The 23,658-nt window shown below is 40.8% G+C and overlaps 1 protein-coding gene across 5 annotated transcripts in view; it reads right to left on the bottom strand.

Moving 5' to 3' along the window:
- PICK1 (protein interacting with PRKCA 1) overlaps nt 1-23,658 on the bottom strand; it is a 36,444-nt gene that overhangs the window by 2,840 nt on the left and 9,946 nt on the right. For 3 of the 5 annotated variants that reach the window (XM_069337139.1, XM_045754478.2, XM_045754479.2), the window contains 5 exons: nt 13,730-13,841; nt 10,460-10,588; nt 2,836-3,109; nt 2,267-2,400; nt 1,804-1,997 (listed from right to left, as the gene is read on the bottom strand). In XM_069337139.1, the coding sequence (XP_069193240.1) occupies nt 1,804-1,997; nt 2,267-2,400; nt 2,836-3,109; nt 10,460-10,588; nt 13,730-13,841 (843 nt within the window). Of the gene's footprint in view, nt 1-1,803; nt 1,998-2,266; nt 2,401-2,835; nt 3,110-10,459; nt 10,589-13,729; nt 13,842-18,595; nt 18,710-23,658 lie in introns of all 5 variants that reach the window. The other 2 variants (XM_069337138.1, XM_069337141.1) reach the window with 1 other exon arrangement.

Genomic DNA, 23,658 nt, shown 5'->3' with positions numbered 1-23,658 from the left:
TCACTCAGTTTATTATAAAAAATATATCACACTACACATTATTGAATAATATTACAGCAAAAAACTACGAAAAATCAATCAGAGACATTGAAATAATTAGGTAATTATCTCTTTGTGGCAACTCCGGCCTGACAGCTGGCGATCAACAGACCGCCTGGGACGCACGCTGAGTCAGCGCCTATTTTTTGCCAGAATTCCCCACTCTATAGCGGGCAATATATGCCACTTATGATTTTTTTATTATTTTTCCCGTGATCAGTGAACACAAATTAACAGGTTAGGAAGAAAATATAATTTTTTTTTTTTTTTTTTTGGTATGCGCCTGTGGGTGTCAAATGGTATACAGGCATACCTCAGAATACGAGTTTAATCCGTTCCTGGAGACGCCTCGCCTTCCGAAAACTCGCATTCCGAAGTTAATTTCCCCATAAGAAATAAAGGGAAATGAATTAATCCGTTCCTGACTACCCCAAAAACCCCACATCAAACTAAATTTTTATACCTAATTTACCTAATTCATCTAAATAAACCTACAAAACTGTGTTCCAGTTATTACTTACCTTGCTGTCGAGTGCTGTAGGCGTATGGAAGATGGTGAGGAGGGGGGAGGAGGAGAGGAGTTACTGTTTGGAAGGGGAGTCCCCTTCCATAATCACATCACATAACCCCATGCCTTGTAACACTATGGATACCACTTCTCTTTCTAAATTTTTCAAACCAGCCCCTGCTTGCCTTAAACTCTTTCTTATCTGCATCACTCGTTGCAGGGGTATTCTTTAGAAGGTCTTTGTGCAACACCCTGGCTTTCTCACAAATAATGGCCTCCGAAACACTATCACCCCTCAACTCCTTGTCGTGTATCCAAATTAATAACAACTTTTCCACTTCTTCAAGTATTTGTGGTCTTTGTGCCGTTAATGTTCTTACTCCTTTTGCTACTTTAGCACCCATAATCTTATTTTTCTTCTTAAGTATAGTGCATATTGTTGATGTGGCTTTGTTGTACTGCCTACAAAGTTCAACAACACGTGTACCGTTCTCATGCTTCCGAATGATCTCTTGTTTCTCCTCTATTGTCATCCTCACATGAGCTTTCTGGCCTTTATCCTTACCACTGGCTTTCTTGGGACCCATGGTGAGATATATAATAACAAATTGTATAGACAAATCACCAAAAATCCAACAAAACACTGAAAATCCGCGAGAAGAATTGATGTGGGGGTAGTCACTGAGCGCGAGACAATGGTAAACTGAGGGGCGGCGGGGCGGAGGGGCGACGATCGCCGAACCACCACGCGCTAGGTCGGCCTGTACGCGTATCAACAAACTCGCGTCCCGAAGTAACCCTTGCCTTCTGAGACAAATTTTTGGAGTAAATACTGCTCGCCTTCCGAAAACCTCGCATACAGGGACAATCGCATTCCGAGGTACCACTGTATAGCTATGCGCCATTTAAGGGTTAACTAACATGAACGAGGGTGTGTCCCATATGATTCAAATTATTGAGCACAGACAGTACTATGAATATTGTGGCCGTATGATGGAATTGAACATTCATACCTTAACATCTCAGACACAGACATACATGCCTTGGTTCAATTTCATCATACGGCATCAATATTTATTCATACATTCACCATGTCTATGTGGTTTCATTGTGCCATATGCCATGTTTCTACTTAGAGCAGAAGCTTTCCCACTTACCATGGAACTCTTTGGGGTCATACCTGTGTCTCTGAACTCTTTCAGGCATACGCACTACCAATTTAAATAATTGGCCTGTTGCTCCTGATGACCACTTGCCTGTACTCGTAGTTGCCAGTCTCTACTCTATAGAGCGGCTCTTGCAACTGGGCAAACTGCATCTCCTCGTCATCCATCTCCTTTACCTTCAAGCAGTAGCTCAGGTACTCAAACTTTGTATCAGCATATCGTTTGATGGTCAGTCTTGTGTCAGGAATGGCTTTGTGAAGGTATGTTCCCAAGTCACTCAAGATCTTTAAAAAAAAAGTAACACAGTATTGTGTGTATTAGCACTCAATATCAACCTTATCATTTTATCTGCATCTTAAAACTTTAATATTGTTTTATTTATTCAATAAATTCTTGCCTTGATTTAAAACAAGAATATTAACTACTGTACTTGCAAGTGTTAATATTCTGTTAATATTAGTGTTGTTAGCCGTTTCATTATCTCCTATGCTGTCACCTCTATATCTAGTGTATCTATTAGTATAATATAAAATATTGCTTCAAATCCACTTACTGGTTTGAGTCTCTTCAACATCTGAATACCATACTTTTCCATCTGGCGGTGAGCTTCCCCAAACTGGTTAAATGCTTCATTGGCACTCTGCTGAAGCTCACGAACACCAATTTCACAAAAGATATCTCCAAACTCTGCAAACAAGTTGTATCAATGAATAGGCATTTAAGAATTAAATGATCCACTAAAATTGCTGCTCCTAACCTGAATAGAAAGTGCAACTCTTTTTAAACACATTGGACATAACCTTACAGAAACCAACATATGACGTAACATTCACTTTTACAATACTGTACTTTTTTTCCATATGCCCAAAATTTTTAAACCTTTACAATATGACTCAACGTTTACAATACAACCCAACTTGTATTGTAGCAATTTTTAGTCATTTTTACTACACATCCATGACTCATATTTTACTACGGCGTAAAAATTTTCAAAACACTTTGCGTATTAGTGGCTTTATATACTGTAGTACAATTACTAATTAATTCCAGTAACATTTATATATTTTATAAATAAAAATTATTATATGGTATTTTTATTATTTTTTTTTTTGCTCTACTTACTTCTATAAACAAGAGCCAAATCAAAGAATGCTTTCAGGAGTCTTTTAGTATGGTCCATGAGAGCCTGATACATGTCTTCAGTCCTCTGTAAATCATCCAACTTCTTGACCAAAGAGTCGTTGCACAAAATAGCACGCGACAAGCCTAGGGCATCGGCTGTTGAAGAAGAGAGATTCTCAACCAATCGATGCTTGACTTTCTTCATGGCAATGTCCAGGGTCTTTCCTTGCTTTGGGTCAGCGTGAAGCTTGTTGTACTGAATGGTGACCGAGCCCTAAAGGTAAGCAACAACAAAATATTAGACAGTTCCACGTGTCCCAGAACAAACTGACAAACCCAGGTAAACGTTACCAAAATGTCTCTGTTTTGCCCTTTGTACCTTCTGTGATAATACCCAGTTGCCTCCGCTCTATTATGTGGTCTCTTACTGCTAGTTTCTTCTATAGGTAATATTCAATAGGGAAAATCCTGTAGTAAGGTTTTTAAAGAAAATTTTTAAATGAATCTGAAAATTATGAATATTTATTTTAAGATTAAACCCATTGATGATCAACATAGACCACAACCATAATCCCCCATCATAGGGGTTATGCAGCTCTTCAAAGAAGATGGATAAGCATGGTATCATTGCACAAAAGTTCAAGACATACTACATGCAACTAATTTTTCCCAGAAGCTTCAAATCTCGGCAGCATCATGAGGCATTAACTCTACCACATACTACACATATTCACCTGTAATTCAGCAGATGCAAGTAACATCATACACAAGACAGTTTGACAATGATTATTAAATCTTGCCTAACCTTACCCAACCTAACTTAACCTTACTCAAACCAACCCAACTTAACACTATTGCACTCTTCGAATGACCCTCGCGTCCAATTTTTTTCTCTTGAGTCCGAGCATCGGACATGATGTGCGTCTGATAAAAAAATATTTGTATAAAACTCATTTATTATCCAATCGACTTTGGGATAGGTTCAAAATGAGCACCTTTAGAGTGCGCACAATTTGATACCAAAATGAAAGATGTAACACAAAACTTAATGTCAGAACACTTGAAAGATTATACAGTATCCACTCAATTTAACGGCCTCGTTTATACCGATCTGCCGGTATTAACGACCGGTATCTGGAGCCTGTTGTGGCATCAGCGTCCCCTCACATGGCGACCAGGCCACCGACCTGGATCGTCCAGTCATATATTACATCTTAATTTTCTTTTAAAATGATTCACTTTAATGAAGAAAATTGTAAATTATTATTAATAAAATATTTTGAAAAAGTTTTTATTAAGCAAAAGTCTTTGTTTTCTTATTAAATACCTTTTATAGTATAGGCACTAGGTATTTTTTTTCCCACGGACCTAGAATGTACTCCGCCGGGCCATGTGTTCCCATTGTTTACTGTGAACTCGCGCGGCTAGCTTCAATTGTGAAGGATATTACTGTACTGTAATTGTGATCTTCTTTTTAATTTACAAAATGCCAAAAGTTACCCAAAGGAAGCGCCTGACGGTTGCACAGAAGCTGGAGTTAATTAAGAAACTTGATATATACAGTAGAAATAATTGTCAATAGTGAAGTAGTATTAGAACTCATGTGAATTAGTAGTAAGCCTAACTGTTGTGTGAAGTGAGTGCCTGAAAATAAGTGTACATACAGTATGTACCCTGTATACAATATAAACAATATAAAACAAGCGCTGCAGAGGATGACGTAATCTTCACAGCTTCGTAATCTTCAGCTTCATTAAAAGTAAGTCAATTTACCAATTTTATTATAGTATTACAAGATATTAATAGTTTTTTTTCAACAAAAGCTACATATTAGTCTCTGCAAATGTATATTCTATCGTCAGCAGAGAATAGGTGAGCTCAAAATATTTCGTCTTGGCTAGCTCTCAGTGACAAGGCTCGATCGCCATTGTTATGGCATGGCCGCCACAGCCTGTGTTGTAACATTAAAAATACATTACCTGCACTGTTCAGGGTAAATCAAAACACATCTCTAAAATATTATTGAGAAAATATTAACTTGCTGATTGATACATGAAATATTTTGCAATACAAAGGAATGAATCAATTTTTTCCCACCCATCTGAGCTTGATCAGACCGTGTTCACACATCATCCATGCAGCAGCCAACAACTGGCTTAATCGTCGGTGTGGCACTAAATTGGAATGCAATTACACAATGAACTTTATTTAATTTTAGTTATACAGTATAAAATATATCCTACCTGAATGTTACTTGAAAAATTACCCGACCCGACTTAACTTCGGAAATAACGGAGCTCCGGAAATAACGACTAGGGTACAGCCCCATATAGGCCGTTAAATTGAGTGGATACTAATACATTTTTGGTCAAAATTTTAAAATATTTGTTAAAATTCTATTTATTGTGCTATTATTATGGGACTAGTTTTAAAATGCGCGCCTTTAGATTGTGAACAATTTGATATCAAAATGAAAGATGTAACACAAAAATTTATGTCAGAAAGATATAAATAATTTTATGATGAGCGTCCAAAATTAAAATATTTGTTAAAATTCCATTTATTGCTCTATTATTATGAGACTAGTTTTAAAATACGCAACTTTTTATTGCGAACAGTTTGATAGCAAAATGAAAGACGTAACACGAAAATTGATGTTATCAAACTGAATGAGTACAGTATACTGTACACATTTGGCTGCAATGTGCAAATTGGTGCTCGTTCACGGGTAACTTTAGGCTTCACTAAAGGGAGTCACGCTTGTCTTTTGGACAATATATGCATACACAACACCTGCAGGGAATTTAATTGCAAACACAATGATACCAAAACGAGCCACATAGCATGAGAATTAAGGTGAGAAAACTGAAACGAGTATACACATTTGACTGATTTTGTGCGCTCACGGGTAACTTTTGCTGACTTTAGGCTTTGCTGTGGGGAGTCACGCTTGGCTTTTGGACCTTATATGTATATACACCTGTAGGGAATTTTATTGCGAACACAACGATACCAAAACGAACGACGTAGCATGAGAATTAAAGTGAGAAAACTGAAACGAGTATACACATTTAGTGTCGTCGAGCGCTCGGCCGCACCGCCATGAGTAGTTCGTGCATATGCGCGGAGCACACGCCCGGTGCGCAAAAGTGTTAACCCAGTTGAGCCTAACACACCCTAAACTATTAATATACAGTATACGGTTTTAACAGATAACAAACTGTCAAATTGTACTGTGTATATTTTGACTATACCCCATTTCAGCTACTGCCATTTATAGGTATATAATACTCATTTAAACTACAGTATACGAAAAACAAACTTTCAATCATTCATCACCACTTAATAAACTGCTTTCATTCAGTCCTTGCACTGTTCACCTGTTTATTGTAAGGAAGGGACCTTTGTAATGACGTTTGCCAAATAATGTTTGCATTGAAGAAGTACATTTTTAAAACTCCAGCCAGCTCAGCAGCCACCTCTGCCCATGTGCGGCAGTGAATTTTACCTGGGAGAATTGTTCCTTCAAAAAGGGCATAATTGAGTTCCAGTATATAAGAAAGAAACAATTACAATTACATTCTGTGATTGGAAAACATTAGGAAAATACAAGTGTTAAATAAAAAGAAATTATATGTGAAACCAGAAAATTATTTTAACGCTTAGGGGACGGAAAACATGTGCAGCCGCTCGATTACTTGGAATGGAGTGATGGACAGATATAATGTGGTTGTCCCACACGTGGTAGCCAAGTGCAGTGATTTAGCTGTTATATTTGTGGTGTTATTGTACTGTATATGTTATAGTTATGTGTAGGAATGATATACTGTACAGTATTTGTTTTCAGGTCCCAGTGGTCGCTGGGAATTGTATGTAATTCTCAGTCTTGTGTGTATACAATGGCTCCTCCGTTTACGAATTTAATCTATTCCCAGAGACGGTTTGTAAGCCGAAAATTTGCAACCCGAAACAAATTTGCTCCTTGTGAAAGGCTAGTTCTTCGGTGGTCAGTTCTTCGCTGTGTTCCTCTACCAACTCATAACACACAACACTCACAATTCTCACAACACTGTGAATGCTACTTCTTTTTCTAAATTTCTTAAACTATCCCATGCCTGCCTTAAACTCTTTCGTATCTGCATCACTTGTTCCAGGGGTTTCCTTTAAAAGTCTTCATGCAATAGCATTGCTTTTTCACAAATGATGGCTTCTGAAATGCTATCATCCGCTAACTCCTTGTGTATTCAAATTAATAACAAATTCTCAACACCCTCAAGTGTTTGTGTTCTTTGTTTCGTGATTATTGATACGCCTTTTGCCACTTTAGCACTCATAATGTTCTTTTTCTTAGCAATTACAGTACATATCGTTGACATAGATTTGTTGTACTGCCTAGCTAGTTCAACAACACGTGTACCATTTTCATGTTTACAAATGATTTCTTGTTTTTGCTCTATGGTCATCCTCACATGTGTTTTCTTAGGTTGAACCTTACCACTGACTTTCTTGGGACCCATGGCATGATATATAATAATTACTTTCATGTTCAAAACCCCAAAAAGCTGAAAAACAATGAAATTCTTTACAAAGAATTCAAGCGCAGTCATCACTAAGCAGGAGGCACTGGTAAACTGAAGAGCGGGTGACCATGCCACCAAGAACCATGCACTAGGTCACCCATAAGCGTATCAACAAACTACATTACCCGAGGCAAAGTTCGTAACCAGATTTAAATTTTACGAAGAAATTGGGCTCATAACCCTAAGTTTGTAAATAGGGGCATTAGTAAGCCGAGGTGTCACTGTACTATAGTAAACTTGTGTGTAGTGTCATTCTGTATTACATGACCTGTTAATATTGGTCCGCCCACAATCGATAATTGCAAGCATAATACAGAGATAACAGTGGACTAGAGAAGTGTTCTTAATTGGAATCAAGTCTATTAAATTTCAGTATTGTGAGTACAGTATTAGAATATACCTGTGTGCTAATTGAGTCCAAGTTTTGTGGGACTAGTAATCATTATCAAAGTTCTCAGTCAAAATTATTAAAGCCATATACAGACGATGAGTCACAATAACATGGATGAAGATATGATGACAAACCACACATCAAAAGATGGAGAAACAACGTTTCGGTCCATTCTTGACCATCGTCCTCACACACAACTTGATAATGGTCCAGGACAGACCGAAACGTCATTTCTCCATCTTCTGATACTGTATGTGGTTTGGTCACCATATTAAATAAATGTTCAATATATATATATTTGTATGTCTAATTTTAAGGCATTGCAAATAAACCCACTGTAAAATTAGAAACTATTTTCCTTGTTTCGTTTATCTCAACATTGATTAGCCCCTAGCTGGGAGAAGGATGAATATTCCTGTCAAGAGATGTTATAATGACCTAGTATACTAGTGTGAGTATTACAGTATCACTAAGGAGGACTTGCTATTTTTTATAAAGATCATATTTCCATTTTTTTTTTTTTTTTTTTTTTTTTTTTTTTTTTTTTTTTTTGAGATATATACAAGAGTTGTTACATTCTTGTACAGCCACTAGTACGCGTAGCGTTTCGGGCAAGTCCCTGGAATACGATCCCCGCCGCGAAGAATCGTTTTTTCATCCAAGTACACATTTTACTGTTGCGTTAAACAGAGGATACAGTTAAGGAATTGCGCCCAGTAAATCCTCCCCGGCCAGGATACGAACCCATGACATAGCGCTCGCGGAACGCCAGGCGAGTGTCTTACCACTACACCACGGAGACTGTAAAATTTGTGTTTAGTGCCGATGGGTGTCGATACTCGGACCTTTATACGAGTAGAAATAAGCTTCTACCCTTATATTATAGCTAACAGCCCCTAGGTGCACAAGGAAAAAAATCCAGAATTTGATTTTTCTTTCTAATCTTTTTGCCCTGATCATGGAAAAAGAAATAAAAAATTTTTTATGTCACTTACTCTGGCAGTGGTGGAACTCAGAAAGCTCGTGATGTCAGCATTCACGAGACATGATTCATATGATACTGTTATCATTAAATAACTTCACTTAGTTATTTATTACATTATTATCAAGAGGTGCTGTGGACTCCAAGCTGCATGGATGTGCTGTGGACTCCAAGCTGCATGGATGTGCTGTGGACTCCAAGCTGCATGGATGTGCTGTGGACTCCAAGCTGCATGGATGTGCTGTGAGCTGCTACGATATATGCTACTCATGGTCACTCATGCAGTACTGAGACCCCTCACACCCAGAACGGAGTGCCCACAATTTTTTCCCAACATGCTGCCTGTTTACTGGAGGCCTACAAAAGCAGATGTGAGCCCCATGTACCCATGGGAGTTTTAAATCTTACACTGTACTTAAAAGACAACCCTGACTGTGTTGTGCAGCTTATGGACATTTGCCAAGAACATCCCTCATTGTGTCACACTGTGGAAGGGTTAATGGCATTGTTCATATACAAACAACACTTTCCAATGCTCCCACTCACAGTAAACAGAGGACCACACTGTCCAATACTCCCACTCACAGTAAACAGAGGACCACACTGACCAACATGCCCACTCACAGTAAACAGAGGACCACACTGACCAACATGCCCACTCACAGTAAACAGAGGACCACACTGTCCAACATGCCCACTCACAGTAAACAGAGGACCACACTGTCCAATACTCCCACTCACAGTAAACAGAGGACCACACTGACCAACATGCCCACTCACAGTAAACAGAGGACCACACTGTCCAACATGCCCACTCACAGTAAACAGAGGACCACACTGTCCAACATGCCCACTCACAGTAAACAGAGGACCACACTGTCCAACATGCCCACTCACAGTAAACAGAGGACCACACTGTCCAACATGCCCACTCACAGTAAACAGAGGACCACACTGTCCAACATGCCCACTCACAGTAAACAGAGGACCACATTGTCCAACACTCCCACTCACAGTAAACAGAGGACCACACTGTCCAACATGCCCACTCACAGTAAACAGAGGACCACATTGTCCAACATGCCCACTCACAGTAAACAGAGGACCACACTGTCCAACATGCCCACTCACAGTAAACAGAGGACCACATTGTCCAATACTCCCACTCACAGTAAACAGAGGACCACACTGTCCAACATGCCCACTCACAGTAAACAGAGGACCACACTGACCAACATGCCCACTCACAGTAAACAGAGGACCACACTGTCCAACATGCCCACTCACAGTAAACAGAGGACCACACTGTCCAACATGCCCACTCACAGTAAACAGAGGACTACACTGTCCAACACTCCCACTCACAGTAAACAGAGGACCACACTGTCCAACATGCCCACTCACAGTAAACAGAGGACCACACTGTCCAATACTCCCACTCACAGTAAACAGAGGACCACACTGTCCAACATGCCCACTCACAGTAAACAGAGGACCACACTGTCCAACATGCCCACTCACAGTAAACAGAGGACCACACTGTCCAACATGCCCACTCACAGTAAACAGAGGACCACACTGTCCAACACTCCCACTCACAGTAAAACAGAGGACCACACTGTCCAACACTCCCACTTACAGTAAAACAGACAAAATCTAGCCAGGACTAACCGTAGACCTCTGGATGAGGTGAGCCACCTCCTGCTTTGACTTGCCCTTGACATTGATCCCATTAACGCCTGTGATCTCATCTCCGCTCTGAAGGGTGCCTTCTCGCGATGCTGCAGTGTTGTCAAACACCTAAGAAAAACAAGTTACAGATGATAAAATATTTTGGGTACTAAAGTTGATTTTGTTAGTTGGGATATATCTGTCATATACCTGTTGATGATCCTGAGGATCAACATCCCTGCAGCCCAGTCTCTGATCAGGCCTCCTGGTCGGTGATCTGGTCAACCAGGTTGTTTGATGCAGCTGCTCACAGCCCAGTATTAGTTTGTCAGAATTCAAGATTCTGTAATTTTTACATTAATCTTAAAACTGCTTAATTTGCTGTGAATGATTTTTTGTCATGCACACCATTAAAGGTGCATGTCATGTGCCTTTAAGTAGCTGAGCAGTTTAAGGATTAATATTGGCTAAAGATGTTCATTTTTAGTCAATCACAGCTGATGATCATGGGAAAATTATGCAAGACCATATACAACATTTATGAATAAGTATATTGGTCAATATCATCACATTCAACCTTGCCAAGTCCAACCACTTGGGGTGGTTATAGTATAGTACAGTGATGACCCCATTTGATTCCTGGCAGTCCAAGTACTTACTTATCAGCGGCTATAGAGCAGTGAGATCTAGCTTTTTATTCCCCGCCTCCAAGTCATTTATACCTGGCATGCTAATTACCGCTTTCAAATGTTTTTTCGTAAAGTTGTGGATGGAATTGGCTTCAACAATCTTTTCCTTGAATGGATTTCACTAGCTGACCACCCATACATGACACTAGGAGTCTCATGAGAGTAAACAATATAAAGGACACAGCAAACTTCCAACTCTAAATCTCCCTGCAGCTTCTTTCAGTAACCATGGTGATATCTGGTCTGATCCTACTGTTTTTGTTCTAATCCTACTATTTCCTCTAGAATTTTTTTTACCTCTTCAACATTAACTTCAATTCTACCTAGTGTTGTTTCTGGTCATTTGTTATCACCCTTATTTGGACACCAATCAGGTTAAACTCAAATCAGGTTAAAGGGTAGTAATTCAACTGTATAAATCTCTGGTATATAAATCATTTGGATTACTGTATCCAGGCATGGAGACCTCATTACACACACAAATCACAATTGCGTGATGCATCAAATGAACAAATCCACAAGGGCTGTGACGAGTATTCGAACCTGCATCCGAGAGCATCCCAGACACTGCCGTAACTCAGTCGATTAAGGCAGTGTCTGGGATGCTCTCGGACGCAGGTTCGAATCCTCATCACGGCCCTTGTGGATTTGTTCATGGAGACCTCACTTTAAGGAGGACATAGCTGCTCTGGAAAAAGTGCAACACCAGGCAACAAAAGTCCTTCCATAGCTAAGTCATCTCTCATATCAGGAATGGTTTAGGGCCATGGGCCTAACAATACAGCAAACCAGACATAACAGGGTGGTTTCATTGAAACTTTTAAAACTGAACAATTTGGAGGATGCTGATCCTGACGATTTCTTCAAACCTTCTCATTGCAGATGTAACACAAGCAATGAGCAAGTTTCAAGCTCAATAAGCCACAATGTAGGACTAAAAACAGGAGATGCTTTTTCACCCACAGGGTTATAAACACATGGAGCTGCCTACCTGCCATAGTCACAAATGCCAAACCTCTGTTAGGTTTTAATATCCACCTGGAGAGGATCATCAAGGCAAATGTGGCGGGGGAGGGGGGACCTTCGACAAGCTACCAGCTTCCTGTCCTCATTGAGATCCCTAGTGTCAGGTAAATAAATCAGGTTGGGCTTTGAAGACCTCCTGGAACATCTTGTTGGATTTTCACACACTTCTTTGTCATTCTCTAAGAGTGTTCCTCCCTGTCCCCGCAGTCTAATCACAGGGACGCGTATCGATGTCTTCATCTGTATACGATTGTGCAACAGCTTAGGTTGGCTCTCTGTTTTTACATCAATGTCATTCTCAAACTGTTGTTCTGCTACCCTCCTAATTCTTGTGTATTCCAGGCCTTTTTTAGTGTCTCCCTATCTGCCTCCCTATCTACCCATGTTCCTATATATTTTCCTTGTTTTTTTACTTCTTTTCCATGAATTTGCTGGTATTCTTACATCCACTTCTCTCCTGAGAGGTATAAACTGTTCTCTTGATTATTTACATTTCTGTGTTATGTATTCCACCATCTTACTTGCTGACTTTCCTTCCATTGAACCACTTGTAGATACTGATACCACACACTGCCCTCTACTGACCCCACAAACTGCCCTCTACTGACCCCACACACTGCCCTCTACTGACCCCACACACTGCCCTCTACTGACCCCACACACGGCCCTCTACTGACCCCACACACGGCCCTCTACTGACCCCACACACGGCCCTCTACTGACCCCACACACTGCCCGCTACTGACCCCACACACTGCCCTCTACTGACCCCACACACTGCCCTCTACTGACCCCACACACGGCCCTCTACTGACCCCACACACGGCCCTCTACTGACCCCACACACTGCCCTCTACTGACCCCACACACTGCCCTCTACTGACCCCACACACTGCCCTCTACTGACCCCACACAGTGCCCTCTACTGACCCCACACACGGCCCTCTACTGACCCCACACACTGCCCTCTACTGACCCCACACACGGCCCTCTACTGACCCCACACACGGCCCTCTACTGACCCCACACACTGCCCTCTACTGACCCCACACACTGCCCTCTACTGACCCCACACACGGCCCTCTACTGACCCCACACACTGCCCTCTACTGACCCCACACACGGCCCTCTACTGACCCCACACACTGCCCGCTACTGACCCCACACACTGCCCTCTACTGACCCCACACACTGCCCTCTACTGACCCCACACACGGCCCTCTACTGACCCCACACACTGCCCTCTACTGACCCCACACACTGCCCTCTACTGACCCCACACACTGCCCTCTACTGACCCCACACACTGCCCTCTACTGACCCCACACACTGCCCTCTACTGACCCCACACACGGCCCTCTACTGACCCCACACACTGCCGTCTACTGACCCCACACACGGCCCTCTACTGACCCCACACACGGCCCTTTACCTATGCTAGTATTTGTTCTCTACTCACAATGTACCAATTCCTCTATATGATGTATGACAGGTATTTACTCCTCTACATGCACGGTTCTGCACTTTCATCTCAAACACATGGTGTTCTCCGTACCTGTACCACGTAGAGGCAGGGGCAGTACTTGGCACCGCCCCCAATACTAATGCCAATCAAGTTGCTGTCGTTCTTCTCCAGGCTCACACTCCCAGAGGTGATGGTCATTCCCCTGGCAACCAACATGCAGTTAGTAGGAGGTGCAAGTTAGTTCATTTAGGAGAGAGAGAAATGAAGAGCCAGAAACGTTAATAATTAGACCAACATAAACTTTTGTAGAGTTTAGCATATAGATTTTCAATTATACTGCAACCTGACATCACAAAGATTTTTTATAATAAGGCGCCAACTCGAACAATATATTATGATACAGCATACTGTATACAAAATAACATACATCCTATGAAACATTTATTTTAAATTTACATTCTATTAACTACTTCGAAAATTTTAGGTACAGTAATTGTATCGGTATATATTAAAACAAGCTAATCAATCTACAAATGCTAAAAATGAAAATTACAAGGATTGAGCCCACTACATCACTGCTCCAAATTAATATTTAAATACTTTTAACAAATCTGTTTATAAGATGCAATCCACATTAGAATGGGTAATAACTTTTCATTCACTTTCATCATCAGAGATTTGAACACAGGCCTCAAAATATGAGACCATTGTTCTACCAACCAGACAATGGTTACTGACAATAAGCAAGCATCTCGGAGGCAGATGATGAGTCACAATAACGGGGATAAAGATATGATGACCAAACCACACACCAGAAGATGAAGACATGACGACGATACCTGTCCAGGATGGACTGTGACAAGTTAATTGTGATAATGGTCCAGGACGAACCGAAATGTCGTCATTTCTTCATCCTCTGGTGGGTGGTTTGCTCAGCAAGTATCTCAGGAGTACCTACCTGGTACCCAACTGAGAATTTATACCTTCCGTGGAGTACCACTAATGTAACTGGTGGAAACCGAGTTTAAATCACCAATAATGAAAAAGTGAATGAATTTTTTTTTATTATGTTTTCAGGACAACTATCCACTACGTGTCCTCTTCAACTTGTGCTGTTAGGCAGCCAGGAAATCATGCAACATGAAATAATAGTACTGTAAAATGCAAAATAAACAATTACAAGTACAGTACACTACTGTATGGCAAAATTCAGAAACAACAAAGACACATTCATGGCAAAAGCAATATCAATGTATGCAATACTCCTATCATATGCAAAAGAAAGCAAAATGAATGTATGCAATATTCCCATAGTATGAAGAAAGCAGTATCAATGTATAAAATACTTCTTTACCAAGAAGAAAGCAGAATCAATATATGCAATACTCCCATAGTAGGAAGAAGAAGAAAACAGAGTCAATGTATGGAATACAGTGCTGTACTTACATAGAAGGAAGATGGGACAAAACAATGAAAAAAGCTCAGACTTGAAAATATTTACAGTACTCAAAGAACCAAATAATGACAGATTTCCACCCGCAATTCCCCACTTCGGGCTGTACCTCTTCATCTTTTTGAAGCTGCTAAGAAAAGCTCATTTTCATAATGGGTTGACCTCGCTAAGAATATTTTCTCAGTGGGTTGATCTCGCCAAGAATATTTTCTCAATGGGTTGACCTCACCAAGAAGCTTTTCTCAGTGGGTTGACCTCACCAAGAAGCTTTTCTCAGTGGGTTGACCTCACCAAGAAGCTTTTCTAGCTGGGTTGACCTCACCAAGAATCTCTTCCCGATGGGTTGACCTCACAAAGGAGCCACATAGCAGCTCCCCCTAGGTCAACTACTCTACTAACCATCCCCAGGATGCAATCCACAACACTTGCTTCCCAGGGACTTATTTTACTGCTAGATGAACAGTCATATCAAGTGAAAAGAAAAAGTGCAAACCATCGCTGTTCTGCTGTGGGATTGTCCCTCAGTCTCTTGACTGTGAGCCAAGAATGGAGACCACTGTGCTAAAGGACTTCACACCTGGTTTGGTTATCACACATGTTACGAAGTTACCACTTCATAGTGCTGAGAAAAAAGTGGAAACCACCACTGGACACCAAGGGTCAGACTATACCACCACCACTGGCCACCAAGGGTCAGACCACACCACCACCACTGGCCACCAAGGGTCAGACTACACCACCACCACCACTGGCCACCAAGGGTCAGACTACACCACCACCACCACTGGCCACCAAGGGTCAGACTACACCACCACCACCACTGGCCACCAAGGGTCAGACTACACCACCACCACCACTGGCCACCAAGGGTCAGACTACACCACCACCACCACTGGCCACCAAGGGTCAGACTACACCACCACTGGCCACCAAGGGTAAGACTACACCACCACCACTGGCCACCAAGAGAGGAAGACTACACCACCACCACTGGCCACCAAGAGAGAAATTACACCACCTCTCTTCCATTACATTTTGTTTACCTGGACACTTCTTTCAGTGAAAGCTCTTAAACTCATACAAACAACCATACGTGGCCAAGCATGTATTGCAAACAATGTTACATGTACATAGAAATCACAATACAGTAGTGTGATTTCATATATCAATGAGAAAATCTTTTGTAGCAGTGTGATGGAGCTGAACTCGTGTCTTGGAACAAGTTCGATTCCATTGCACAAATCCAAAATATTCTCGGTACTAACGTTAGCTTCTTTGCCTGTTAATTAATGTAAAATGGGAAATTAATACAGCCATGCAAAAAAAGGGGGAAAAGGGCCAATCATCAAATATGGTAGGCAAATTCATCATCATATACTAGTCTGTAGGAAACTTTGAGATCGATCATCTCCTCTGGGAAAAATGTTTAAACAAAAGACAGTCGTTAACTAAATTAAGTATGGGACAATCCTACTCTAGCAGCGTTTATCTCCAGGGGGGACCAGGTATCAAAACACATACAGTACAAGTATGGTAATATTCAAACCCTGAGCTAGGGAGCCCCATGCCCTGGTTGTGTGGCACACAGTGGTAAGGAATGTGTGGGGATATAATATGTGGGATTAAGCTCAAGGTCACAGATTCACCAAGTCAGAATGGGTCTGCACCGTAGGTCAGAAAAACGGAATATGATGTACTTGAGGTAACTTGATATTAATTGTCTGTCCTTACTCTTTTTTTTTCCAGACAGTGGAATAAACTTACCATTATGACATGGATGCTCTCGCGTATCTACAACACTAACCAATACTGTAGGATTAAATTGCCTGCTACAGATGGGAACTAAGATGTTTTTCAAAGACATCAACAATAACCTAGAGTCATCTTGCTCTTATATAGATAACTAAAATATAAAGCAAGTGGAATATGTAGAACTATATTTCAAAACTGCTTTAGATATTATACAAAACTTTAAGAGGTACTGCAGCTGTAAACTTGACTCCCAGTTTTACTATGGGGTGCGTTCTCCAACACCGTGTCAATTTGAAGCACATCATTTTGTAATCATCTTGTCGAATGGGGAAAATGAAACAAATGAAAAAGTTGATTTCAGGAGAGGAAAATATAGAAAATTTGGCAAGTTCTTCAATGAATTTGACTGGAAAGATTTGTTGTCAGGCAAAGACATACATAAGATGCATGCCAAATTTGGTGAAATATATAATGAAGGTACAAGAAAATTTATACCAAAACAGATGCAGAACTAGAAAGCAGGATTAGTTCAACATAAATTGTGAATGGCTGGAGAACAAAAGACAAAAAATGGAATTGGTATAAGAAGAGACCAAACCTTTAGACATACAAACAACCAAAAAATAACTACGAGGCAGGGAGAAGTTAGGCAGAAAGAAACTTTGAGAAGGGGATTGCAGGCAAGTGTAAAACGGCTTATTCTATAAATTAATTAAAAGCAAACTGCTGGTAATGGATAAAAGTCAGACAGGAAATAGGGAACAGACTCACAGAGAATTAAAAGGAAATGTGTAAAACACTAAACAAACAGTTCTAAAGTATGATTGTGCAAAATGAAGTCTTCCGAGTACCAGACACAATACGAATTTCAGAGAATAACATAGGGTAAATAGAGTTGTCTCAAGATGAAATTGAAACAAAGCTCAAGAAGCTCAGTAGAAACAAGGCAGTGTGGCCAGATTGAGTTTCACCGTGGGTTCTGGGTGAATGTGCATCTGAGCTCAGCCTGCCACTTCAATTGATTTTGTAGTCACCTTTGTGTATAGGTGTCTTAGTAGATGTATGGGAAAAAAGCAAACATAGCTGGATGTTTAAACATGTGTGAAACTGTATGGAGCAATTCAAGATATATAAGGTCTCCTGAATTGGGCTAAATAACACCTCTGGTGTTACATAGCCACCAGAGGTATCTGGGGGTCAGTGGTCAAGTTTTGAACATTATTTAAGCCCTCAGTGCCCACAGTGCTACTGTGGAGAGACTCACCTGCTGCTGCATTACAATGCCACTCCCTGATAACATACATTCCAGATTTTCAGTGGACCTCTAACAAACTTATGTGGTTCAGTTTGACACGGAAATTCAAAAAACGCATCCCAGCATAAAATCTGAAGTCTGCTGTACAGTACTGTATGATAGCTACAGAAAAGCACAAGTTTTTAATGATATTAAGTAATTTAATAAAGATGACTGGTGTTGGAACTTGTGAGATAATTTACCTTATACTGTATAATCTATTGTATCTCATGAAAGAAATACTGTACTTAAAATACAGCAGGATGAAAAACACGTACGTTAAAACAATTTTCAAAACTAAAATGTCTCACTCCTGAAGTTGACTGTTCTACAGTGGGCTGGGCTGCTTACACAGGAATGACATTTGATGTAAGAGCAATACTTGGTCGTCTACAAGGCAAATACAAATTCTACACAGGTACCATGGCTTCTTAGATTAGATTGGTCTTTTACTTACATTTTATTTTCACTTCGAAATCCATACAAAAACCTCTCCCTCTCACTAATATCTTCGTCCTCCTCTTTAACCTCCTCATCCTCCTTTCCTGTGTGACTCTCCTTGTCTTTGGGTCTTGGGAAGCAATGAAGGAAGAAACCAAGCAGACACAGTGAGACACACATACACACACACCACTACATAACCAATGAACCACTTCCCACCAAGTTCACCAACACTAGACATAGACCTTTACACCCAACCCCCATCCCAGGCAAATCTTGGAAAACAACACTGATGTAACAATGAATCAATATTGATGGCATTGATCCAACGTTGCTTAAATGTTACTCGACCAGGTTTTGCCCGTTGGGGTATATATACATAGGGCAAACTTAGGAATCTGTATGCTGTAGTTCACTACTGCAGTGCAATATGTTTTTTGTCTTGGCTTGGTTTTTTCTTCATAAACAGTGATAAATAATCCAATGATTTTTACCCCACAAAGTTACATTGTTATTTATGCAGTCTCCTCACAAAAATGTTCATAATAATGTGGATAAATCACAAAATAAAACTTAATGTACTATACTGGCATTTCGTAAAACGTGAATTTTCAATTACAGTACTTCGCACCTGGATCAGCAATGCCCAACTAATCACTGTGTTTAGCCCAAAACTAGTAAACTGATCAAATGGCCAAAGAGATCCACTCTCACACACATTCACTCACTCACACCCTCATAACAGGCTCTCAAACCTAAACACCAGTCTATTAAAGGTTGACAGCCGGGACTTGAAGAGCCGTAGCATGTTCCAATCGTCTCCCCCCCCCCTTTCCCCTCCGCAAGTTAAATTAGGCAAATTGAAAGGTTGGAAACACTGTTGTGATAGCAAATACTGCCACTTGGTGCCACTTGCTATTTGTAAATATTCTATAGTTAGCAGTGATAATTGGTTCTTGTGATCACTATGGTCACATTCTGAGAAAGTTGAGTGGATTTTTTCGATGCTTTTGTCTTTTAGGGGGACAAATGGTCAGTGATGGATTAAGATTGACTTGCCATGTCTTCTCTTATAAAACCATGTCCAAAGTCATTTGCAAAGTCGCTTACCGAGGCTGAGAAAAGGTCAACTAAAGCCTGGGGTGTGGCTGGTGTCATGCGTAGAGGACTAACTCGGGGAACCTTACTTAAAACACAGCACTGCTATGCTATTATCAAACACAAGCAACAGGAACCAACTACAACCTGATTGCTCCCTCCTCCCTTTCAATTTATCAGTCTCCCTCCCTCCCCTACCTTCTGTTGACAGGCTTTCTCACATTTTCTCTGCCGTCACCTGGGTGCCTGCTCCTCTGCACGCATTCGCTCGCACTCTCTCACACGCTCCCGCACCCTTGCTCACCCTCTCTCTTGAGCTCACCCCCTCTTTCGCGCTCATCCCCTCTCTCATGCCCACCCCCTCTCTCACCCCCCCTTCTCTCGTGCTCACCCCCTCTCGTTCTCTCTCGTTCTCTCTCGTTCTCTCTCTCTCTCTCTCTCTCTCTCTCTCTCTCTCTCTCTCTCTCTCTCTCTCTCTCTCTCTCTCTCTCTCTCTCTCTCTCTCTCTCTCGTTCTCTCTCTCTCTCTCTCTCTCGTTCTCTCTCTCTCTCTCTCTCGTTCTCTCTCTCTCTCTCTCGTTCTCTCTCTCTCTCTCTCTCGTTCTCTCTCTCTCTCTCTCGTTCTCTCTCTCTCTCTCTCGTTCTCTCTCTCTCTCTCTCGTTCTCTCTCTCTCTCTCTCGTTCTCTCTCTCTCTCTCTCGTTCTCTCTCTCTCTCTCTCGTTCTCTCTCTCTCTCGTTCTCTCTCTCGTTCTCTCTCTCTCTCGTTCTCTCTCTCTCTCTCGTTCTCTCTCTCTCGTTCTCTCTCTCTCGTTCTCTCTCTCTCGTTCTCTCTCTCTCGTTCTCTCTCTCTCGTTCTCTCTCTCTCGTTCTCTCTCTCTCTCGTTCTCTCTCTCTCTCTCTCTCTCTCTCTCTCTCTCTCTCTCTCTCTCTCTCTCTCTCTCTCTCTCTCTCTCTCTCTCTCTCTCTCTCTCGTTCTCTCTCTCTCTCTCTCTCGTTCTCTCTCTCTCTCTCTCTCGTTCTCTCTCTCTCTCTCTCGTTCTCTCTCTCTCTCTCTCTCGTTCTCTCTCTCTCTCTCGTTCTCTCTCTCTCTCTCGTTCTCTCTCTCTCGTTCTCTCTCTCTCTCTCTCTCTCGTTCTCTCTCTCTCTCGTTCTCTCTCTCTCTCTCTCTCTCTCTCTCTCTCTCTCTCTCTCTCTCTCTCTCTCTCTCTCGTTCTCTCTCTCTCTCTCTCTCTCTCTCTCTCTCTCTCTCTCTCTCTCTCTCTCTCTCTCTCTCTCTCTCTCTCTCTCTCTCTCTCTCTCTCTCTCGTTCTCTCTCTCGTTCTCTCTCTCTCGTTCTCTCTCTCTCTCTCTCGTTCTCTCTCTCTCTCTCTCGTTCTCTCTCTCTCTCTCGTTCTCTCTCTCTCTCTCGTTCTCTCTCTCTCTCTCGTTCTCTCTCTCTCTCTCGTTCTCTCTCTCTCTCTCTCTCTCTCTCTCTCTCGTTCTCTCGTTCTCTCGTTCTCTCGTTCTCTCTCTCTCTCTCTCTCTCTCTCTCTCTCTCTCTCTCTCTCTCTCTCTCTCTCTCGTTCTCTCGTTCTCTCGTTCTCTCGTTCTCTCGTTCTCTCGTTCTCTCGTTCTCTCTCTCTCTCTCTCTCCTCAATGACATTACACCTTATAGCAATTTTTTTTTATGTATTTCTTATCTTTGGATTTATCAGGTTTTCTTTCACATGTGTAAATTATTTGTAATTTTGGTACACACATAAATAAATATCCCCAATAGACCAACATCCACTCGCCTAATAGTCTTCACTTTATCATTTACCACGAACACACTCCTTCCACTGGTAGTTCTCTGTATCTCTCCCTAAGTTATCTGTGCTCGTTGTCACTCACCTAATGGCTAGTTTCCTCAGCAATGGCTCTATTAACACAGGAACTGTGACTGTTGTACAGTATTTTGTAAACTATTGTTTCCAATGGCAGAAAATGCACAGTATTTGGAGAGGAACACACAGCACATCTCAACTCTCTTTAAACTTCAAACTCTAGTCTGTTGATTAAAAATACAGTAGTCTGTTCCATTTCTTCATATTGTGTAGCGAGGTTTTATTAATTGTGCCACAATGTTGCCTCTGATTGTATGCTCCAACACAATGCCCTTTGAATGGTCTATGAGCCCATATTAAGTCTTTACTTGAGCCATGTAACTGTAAAATGCCCATTTTTTTAGAAAGTTAGACATTTACATCATAATACGCAGTCTGTGTTTCACATATTGACTGCATGCCACCTTGTACAGATTCCTAATTTTCCCTAAGCACATCTGACTTTTAGGAAGTTAAGACTTCACAATGCCAACTTAAGAAAAAGTAAAAATGGGTGAAAATATCACACAAGACAAAATTAGAATAGAGGTTAACAGTATAACTACTAAATGCTATAGAGCAAAAAATCATTTATTCTTTAGACAGCTTTATAATTACGGTAAAGTCTGCAGTGAACTAGTGTCTAATTACATTCATATGTGACAACTTAATTGGAATAGAAACATTAAATTAAAAACATGACAAACTCCACTAGCTACATTCAACTCTTATTACTGAAATATATTTATCAATGCTACATTAATATGTACTGTATTAACAAACTACAATATAGTTATACTGCATATTACCAAAACTTTGAATATTAATTAAACTATTTTATTTCATTCAAGTTTCAATTGAATGAATATGGATAACAAGACAGTAGACTAAGAAAAAATGCCACTATAAGAATATGAAAATACCTAAAGAAATCTACAAAAAAGCATCACACACAGATACGGAACATACCGTCAAAGTGGAACTGACACCTTCAACTGCATAAAGCAACACAGCCTCATGCTACTATAAACAACAAAATACAGATTTCTCCACATTCCACACCCTTTAAGACCCCAAAAAATTCATTTCATTATAATTAGAAAACTCTAATTATATAATACTACTATATAATACTACATTATTATTAAAAAACACAATACACAAGGGCCTTAAAGCTACACAAAATATTTGTTGTGGTTTAAAATGACTCCCTATTACAGTGTACCACAATGATATGCTAAAAAATCACTTAAAACTACAGTACTAACACAACCTCTCTGTATTTTCACTACAAGCCTTCCACTATCACACACAACAATATTACAATATAGCACATAATTATCTGAGCATCAGACTCAAGTTACCAACACCAAGCAGACAGGCAATGACTAACACGGAACATAGCTCAAGATAGAAAGTTGTATTCCTTCGAACAACAGTAAAAGTTAAGAGAGTAAGATAGAAAGTTTCATGTTCATAAAACATTAACAGTAACACAGGTTTAGGGTGAACATTCCACCACTGGCACGTTCACTTACAACATAATATCAGTGGCTTACATTTTTTGTACGCTCCACCAGCCATCTGTATTTACCCAAAGCACGAGCGATGTTTGTAATAACTTGGGAAAATCTTGTACAGACTACTGATAACAAACAGCATTGTTACTCCAGTAAAAAAAAAAAAAAAGTTCCTCATCTTGGAGCACCTCTCTCAGCATTAGAAGTTAGAAGAGTGCATCTTCTCCCTGTGGCACGGTGGTCTATGTCTTCAGTTCACAACCGAGGATGCCTGGCTCAATTATCGGGCAGGATACACACAGTCGGACAAGTTGCCTTTAACTTGACATGTCTGTTCACCTAGCAGTAAATAGGTACCCAAGAGTTAGACAATTGTTGTTGGTTGCAATTCTGGGCGAGGTCGGTCATGGGCCAAGGGGGAGGACGTCGATAACCCTATGCATAGGCTTTCTGTCCCTGACAACAAGATGCCAAATAGTCATATTTATAAATCTCTTATACTATCTAAAATGTCATCTGGGAACCATGGGTTAAGAATATCATGGATTAAAGGTGGGGCATCATAATTGAATGTATTGTACACCCCAACAGATTTCTCAATTTATCTGCCAGTCATC

This window comes from Procambarus clarkii, chromosome 37, assembly GCF_040958095.1.
Source record: "Procambarus clarkii isolate CNS0578487 chromosome 37, FALCON_Pclarkii_2.0, whole genome shotgun sequence".
Classification (NCBI taxonomy): Eukaryota; Metazoa; Arthropoda; class Malacostraca; order Decapoda; family Cambaridae; genus Procambarus; species Procambarus clarkii.
This window is presented reverse-complemented; position numbering and strand designations above follow the sequence as displayed.